This window comes from Urtica dioica, chromosome 1, assembly GCF_054948205.1.
Source record: "Urtica dioica subsp. dioica isolate 48M chromosome 1, U.dioica_male_clone48M_v1_H2, whole genome shotgun sequence".
In the NCBI taxonomy this organism is placed as follows: domain Eukaryota; kingdom Viridiplantae; phylum Streptophyta; class Magnoliopsida; order Rosales; family Urticaceae; genus Urtica; species Urtica dioica.
The window spans coordinates 7,856,753-7,863,905 of NC_142756.1; the positions used below are offsets into that span (position 1 = coordinate 7,856,753).

The 7,153-nt window shown below is 36.8% G+C and overlaps 1 protein-coding gene across 1 annotated transcript; it reads left to right on the forward strand.

The window, feature by feature from the left end:
• The first annotated feature begins 2,251 nt into the window (after window positions 1–2,251).
• On the forward strand, window positions 2,252–6,054 carry LOC149406945 (O-fucosyltransferase family protein). Its single transcript, XM_089610093.1, has 10 exons — window positions 2,252–2,793; window positions 2,894–2,986; window positions 3,077–3,176; window positions 3,256–3,326; window positions 3,439–3,527; window positions 3,643–3,763; window positions 3,857–4,000; window positions 4,092–4,417; window positions 4,514–4,754; window positions 5,647–6,054. Exons 1-10 carry the CDS (start codon window positions 2,455–2,457, stop codon window positions 5,953–5,955), a joined length of 1,833 nt encoding a protein of 610 aa, XP_089466219.1. The 5' UTR covers window positions 2,252–2,454; the 3' UTR covers window positions 5,956–6,054.
• The last annotated feature ends 1,099 nt before the right edge of the window (window positions 6,055–7,153 follow it).

The window sequence follows — 7,153 nt, forward strand, 5'->3', positions numbered from 1 at the left end:
ATAAAGAGACATCACAATTGAATTAAACACATCCACAAATAGCAAAATATCTATTCAACTGATCAACTAAGCTTCATTCAAAATCCAAATCTCAAAAGCAAAACATAGATTAAGACAATCAAAACTTAAATCTAAGTATTTAGTCTCAAAAGCAAGAAGCAAGCAAATTAGTAGCAATGATGAAAATAAGAGGGATGGAGAAGAAGAAATAACAAGAACTAAGATAGATGATGTTGGTAGAGGAGGCTGTCACTTCTCTTTCTTCCTTCTTCTCCTTCTTCAAGCTCAAGCTCCTTCTTCAATGGCTTCCTTTAAAATCTCTTTTCCTTGGTTTCTCCTCCAAAACTTGTTATTGTGTATTTGGACACCCCAAAGAACTTGGCTTTGGACTCCCTTTTTTCAGAGCTATTTGAACCATTGGATGGGATCCAAAGGACAAGATTAGCTCAAATCTGAGCTCTTTAAATTCTGGGTCCGTCACCTTGCACTTCGCCCAAGATTTTATACGCGTCGCGCATATGTTATGCTCTAAACTGAATTACTACGCGACGCGCAAGGTCTTCGCGCGTCGCGTGCCTAGAAGAGCTCTAGCGCGTCGCACGCTGTCTCTTGTGCGATGCGCTAGTCCTTGTTGACTTCTTCTCTAGCTTTGACTTTTAACTCTTGGGCTCCAATTCTTGTGCCTAAAACTCCGATTTAGCTCGTTTAGCGTCTGTCCTCTTGTGTGCTCTCTTGAACCTAAAACATAGTAGAAACTACAAAAACTATCATATAACTCGAGAACTATCGTGAGTTTTCGTGTAAAAAGGTGAGATTTCATCTGAGTGAATGACGCCGATCACTCTTCCCATCTCCCTATTAAGTCTCCTTCTCTGGACATCTTCTCTCTCACGTAATCATCACACTTCTCTTCACACTCCCTTCTCTGATCCTCGCTCTAGATCCCCGCTGCCTCCACCTCAGGTCATGCTCGAACGGATCCTCCGCCGCCACCACCGTAGCCATGTCAACCGGCCTCAATTGAAATGTCGCCGTTGTGATCTCCGAAGTGGACCTTCGGCTTCCAATCGTGCTTGCCGAAAGTTTTTGAATTTTGAATATGACAATTACCTTGGAAAATCGACGTGTAATTAAGAAGAAATATGTTTATGTTATTCTAAAAAACAAGCAATTATTGTACAAGATCGTCACAGTTGACTTACTCTTTTGAAATATTTCTAAAAAATAAAACACACGTTGGTTATTCTTAGCAGACAGATTTATTTTTGACACAAAATTTTTGGCTGAAACACCACATCATCAATTAATAAATGCGTATACTAAATTTGCTTAAAAATTTATAAATATATTAATAATTTTAAGCGGATAGGGTATGCGTAGGGTCTTAGGTAAGGTATTTAAAAATTATATTCTACCCATAACCACATAATTTTTAATGGGTAATATCCGTATTTTATCCATTATCCATTTATGCGACTAAGACTCTATCCGTAGTGAGTACGGTCTTGGGGGTACGTAAGTATATGGGTAAAATTGTCATCCTCATATCTCACATTTTAGTAATGAGAAATTGCCCCATTTGCCACCAATTTCATAACATTTTCTCATTTTCCACCAAAAGACTAAGTTTTCCCAAAATACCACTATCTATGTCAACAATGTTGGCATCTATTTTTGCCCTTCACTATGAGATGTTAACATTGTTGACATAGATGTCAACAATGTTGACATCTCGGTGGCATTTTGGAAAAAATTAATCTTTTGGTGGAAAATAGGAAAATATTACGAAATTAGTGACAAATGGGGTAATTTCTCAAAAACTTATAAGGGATACCGATATTACTTTTTAATCATAGCGTGCAGCCAAGGTCAATGTGGGAGACTATAACTTTTATTTTTAATTTGTTTTATTTATTACGTCTGAAGGAGAAGTCCCAACGGCTTTTCCACCTACAGACCTTCTTCCTTCAGTTTGTTGAAATGACCCGCCATTGTCAAGCTATTACAAAATATATATTTATATAAAAGTTTCAACGAAAAAGACATACGTGTAATATAGCCCAAAACCAACTTTCTCTTTTCTTTTTTTTTTTTTTTTTTTTTTTTTTTATCGAACAGCTTTTCTATCTTCGGTTGGTGAAATGCAGCTTCTAGGCATTTTTTCATACAATATTCTATTTCTTCTTCAACAAGGCATATGTTTCTGAAAAAAAAAATACACACACGCACACACAAAAAAACACTGAAAGAAAAAAAATTATACCTGAGTTTAAGTTTTCACGCCTCACTTTCAAGTACTTATTCGCTTTGTTCTGAATCCAATATTTGTGCAGACTTTGAGGCACCACACCTAAGAGCTCTTTTTTACACATTGATAAGAACCGCTCTGTTTTTTTTTTTTTTTTTTTTTTTTGCTTTCTTTGAATATTTTTATCAGAGTCGAAAAGCAGTGAAATGGGAAAGCAAGGGTCACCGAGAAGTCCACGCCCCGAGGCGAAGAACGAGGATGGGAATTACGACCCACCAATCGGTAGAAGACCCTTGGTGGGTGATAGTTATTATTATTTGAATTCAAAACCCGCGCCGTTTCATGGCTTTAAGAAGAACGATATCTCTTCGAAATACGGAGCTCTTAAGGGCAACCATGTATCAAGGAAGAATGTTTGGCTCCGAAAACACCTCAAGCCAATCGCTTTGACCTTTCTGCTTATGGGGTTTCTTTTCCTTCTCGATTCTCTCATGGTGTCGATATTCGATCCCGTATATCTTCGGAGAACTTCAAGCGAGAACAAGGTACAAAAGTGACTTTTTTCAAATGTTCATACATTTCGGTGGGAACTATTACAATGTCCAAGTACTAGATAATATTCTTCATTTATTTTTCTCTCGATAGGAACAAAACATTAAGGTCTATACAGAGAGTGAAAATTCGTCGGTCATTATGTACAACCGGCTTCTCAACATGGCTTCTAATGAGCTTGTAGAGGTTTGATTTCATAGCCTTCTCATTTATAACGTCACTCCTCATTTAAATCATTTCATTTTGAGGTACAAATAATGTTAATTTATTTTCTAGAAGGAGTTCAAACAAGAGTCCTCAAATTACTGGGAAGAGCCTTATCGACAAGCGTCTTTATGGAAACCCTGTGCTGATAGAAAACTTGCAACGAATCCCGGTATTTGAGTAAAGAAAACATGTGACAATTTTTTTTTTTAATTGGGAAAATTTGATTAATTGTCATCTTATTCTAACAGGAAGAGCTAATAAAAACAATGGCTACATATTAGTCAGCGCAAATGGTGGCCTAAACCAGCAGCGCGTTGCGGTAAGGCTTGTTCAAGAAGTACTTGCTTGAGAGATAAGATATCATTTATTATTGTAAAGCTAATTTACTTTGTCTAAAACTAGGGTGACCGAGATGTTGCGACTGCTTGCAGATTTGCAACGCCGTTGCCGTGGCATCGCTTCTAAACGCTACACTTGTGCTTCCAAGATTTCTTTACAGCAACGTATGGAAGGATCCGAGGTTTATGGACTTTATTGTAATATTCTTCAGTTTCCAAACCCTTTTATTTTAGTCAAGGGACGGATAATTTTTCCGTACTCATGTTGCTCTATTTTTTTTAATGGTTTTGGCATAGCCAATTCGGTGACATCTACCAAGAAAAGCACTTCATAAAAGTGATGAGTGATGAAATAGACGTAGTAAAGGATCTTCCCTCCGATCTGAAATCTCTAGACATCGATGGAATCGGTAGTCTTGTATGTCATCCTATCTATTTCAATTCTAAATCTACAAAGAAAATAAATATTAAAAAAAAAAACTTACCTTTATTATCTTCCCTTTTTTTCTAGATCACTGATTCAGATATTCCGAAAGAGGCAAAAACCGCGGACTACATCAAAACTGTGCTTCCTCTTCTCTTGCGCAATAAAGTTGTTCACTTTTTGGGATACGGAAATCGGCTCGGCTTTGACCCTCTGCCCTTTGAGCTTCAGGTGATCATTTCATTTACTTAGAACGCAAGTAATAACGAGCTTTCTCGACTCTTCATGGAATTAGCACTCATCGGCGTCTTTGAAACTTCAGAAACTCAGATGCAAGTGCAATTTCCACGCGCTAAAGTTCGTCCCCAAAATCCAAAACGTCGGATCAATATTGGTCAGAAGGATAAGAAACTACGAAGCTGCGTGCAGTGAATTAGACAGACAATTGCTCGGAAACTTCATTCCCAAGTTACCTCTAAACGTACAACACAGGCCGTCCAAATACCTCGCACTACACTTGAGATTCGAAATCGACATGGTCGCTTATTCCTTATGTGAATTCGGGGGCGATGACGCCGAGAGAAACGATCTCAAAGCCTACAGAGAACTCCATTTTCCACTGCTCGTCGAGCGCCTGAAGAGCTCAAAGTACTCGTTTTCTTGTGTAATTTCCTCTTTTCTCTCGCATTTTACATATGTGAGCCTTAATTTACTAAAGTTTTTTTATTTATTAATTTATTTCAGACAAGTGTCTCCAAAGGAGTTGAGAGTGCTAGGAAAGTGTCCGTTGACACCAGAAGAAGCAGGGCTAGTTTTGGCTGGGCTCGGGTTCAAGAGCAGGACATACATATATCTAGCCGGGTCCCACGTATACGGTGGTGAATCCAGAATGGCTTCATTCACCAACCTTTTCCCTAATTTGGTCACAAAAGAGTCTCTCCTCACGCCTTCTGAACTAGCACCTTTTCTCAATTTCTCTTCCCAGGTATGTCTTTCCTTTTACAACAATGTTATCATTGCCATAACATTATTAGCCAATGATTTGTAATGTCTGGTCGATTAAAATCCAAAAATAACCATAAGTAAAAGTGCCGACACCGAGAGAGAACAGCACATTCAGGCTGTATCTCCCACATGCATTTTGAGCATTATATTTCTCTAATGATCTTTTTAATATTTAAAAGTTATTAATTGGGATAAGTTACGTTTTTCCCTTGAACTAAATTCATTGTTTCAGTTTGCCCCTAAAGAAATTAAACGGCGAAGTTAGTCTCTGAACTGTATCGTCTGTTATAAATCATAAAACAGAAACATATAAATAATAAAAATTAGTATGGCTTGTAGCCAATTGAATCGATATCTCTATCATAAATCAAGAATATAACTATAAACTATCAAAATTCCCTTATCTTTATTTTTTTTAACAATATAAATTTCATAGGAAGTCATTGGATTCAAACTTTTAAAATTAGAATTTAAGGGGCAAAAGAAAGTTGATGTTGTCCTTAAATTTCATCAGATGAAAGATAAAATCCGATAAAATCTGATAAAATTCAGCTTATTCTTCAATAATAGAGTTCAAAATTTTATTAAAAAATGTTTTTTAATAAAATTTTACCTTTATCCAAAGAGTGTCAAAAGTAAAGTTTTGTGAGAGAGAATAATTTATGCCTAAAGATAAAACATATTAGTCATTTTAATAGATATTCAATACTGTGCATTACTATTATACTTATAGTTGCATGTATTTTTACTCATACCCTTTTTTTCACGTACAACGAATATTAAAATTTTCCGCTGATAAAAGATATTAAAAATTAAAATATTAGGTACACAAAAAAGATGATAATGACCTGAAAAATTTGTTGGTGATATAGATGGCTGCACTGGACTTCATTGCCTGTGCCACGTCGGATGTGTTTGCGATGACCGATTCCGGGAGCCAATTGTCATCTTTGGTGTCGGGATTTCGAACATACTTTGGCAACGGCAAAGCCCCCAATTTGAGGCCCAACAAGAAGAGACTTGCTTCAATTTTGTCCGAAAATGAGACCATCCCGTGGAAAAGTTTTGAGGAGAGAGTTAAGAAGATGATCGAAGAAGGCCAAAGAGTGCGTATGAGGCGTCTTGGTCGAAGCATTTATCGACAACCTCGTTGCCCACAATGCATGTGCAAACTAAGCTAAAATCAATTTCTCAAATCATGCTATAGAATTCTTTTTTATTTTTGTATAGATTCAAAACATCAATGTTTTTCTACTTAATTATATTGAGCTTTATAAATTCGTTATTGATACTCCTTTTCACATACGAAAATAGCCAATATGCACTCGTTGATGTACGTTTTACAAAGCAATGTAGTATAGACATTTTTCAAAACTATATGCTAAACAAAATTTAATAAGATTATTGAACAACTCTCGAGAATCGCTAGAAAAATAATTTTGAGTTGTTATTGAGCCACACTCAAAAGTTCATAATTTTTTAAGTTTGTAGCCATGGTTCTCGTTATTGGTTGTTACATCTGTCCGATGTCTTTCTCCAATGCAAGATGGCTCAATCATCGCCTCAACACAAAGAGATCATGCTCAATCACCTTAGATTAGGTCATCCAAATTTCATGTATCTCAAAAGACCATTTCCTTCATTATTTCTTAATAAAAATTTCAGTTCCATTCAGTGTAAAATGTGTGAGTTCGCTAAACATTCTCGTAGTTCGTATCATCTCACTTCATACCAACCATCCCGTCCTTTTGCAACAATTCACAGCTATATATGGGGCCCCTCCAAAGTTCCAAAATATCACTGGAGCTCATTGGTTTGTCCTCTTTGTTGATGACCATACGAGATTAAGTTGAGTATACATGATGAAACACAAGTCAGAAACAGCCGAGCTGTTTAAAACCTTCCACAAAATGATCCAAACTCAATTCGACACAACCATTCAGATCATCCATACAGATAATGCCCGAGATTATTTTAACTTAGAGCTCGACTCTTTCTTTAAAAATCAAGGTATAATCCACTCAAGCTCATGTGTGTATACCCCGCAACAAAATGGAGTCGCAGAGAGAAAAAACTGGCATTTCCTTGAGGTCGCTCGAGCAATCATGTTTTCCTCAAATGTTCCATCTCATTTCTGGGGAGAAGTAGTTCTCACATCCGTATACCTCATAAATCGTATACCGTCGCGTGTCCTCAACTACAAAATTCCAGCTCAGGTTCTCCTTCACACATATCATCTAACCCCTCTCATCTCCACATTACCTGCAAAAGTGTTCGGTTGCACCGTATTCACCCACTCACATACTCAAGGAAAATTAGATCCAAAATCTCTTAAATGTATTTTTCTTGGGTACTTTGCAACACAAAAGGGTTGCAAAT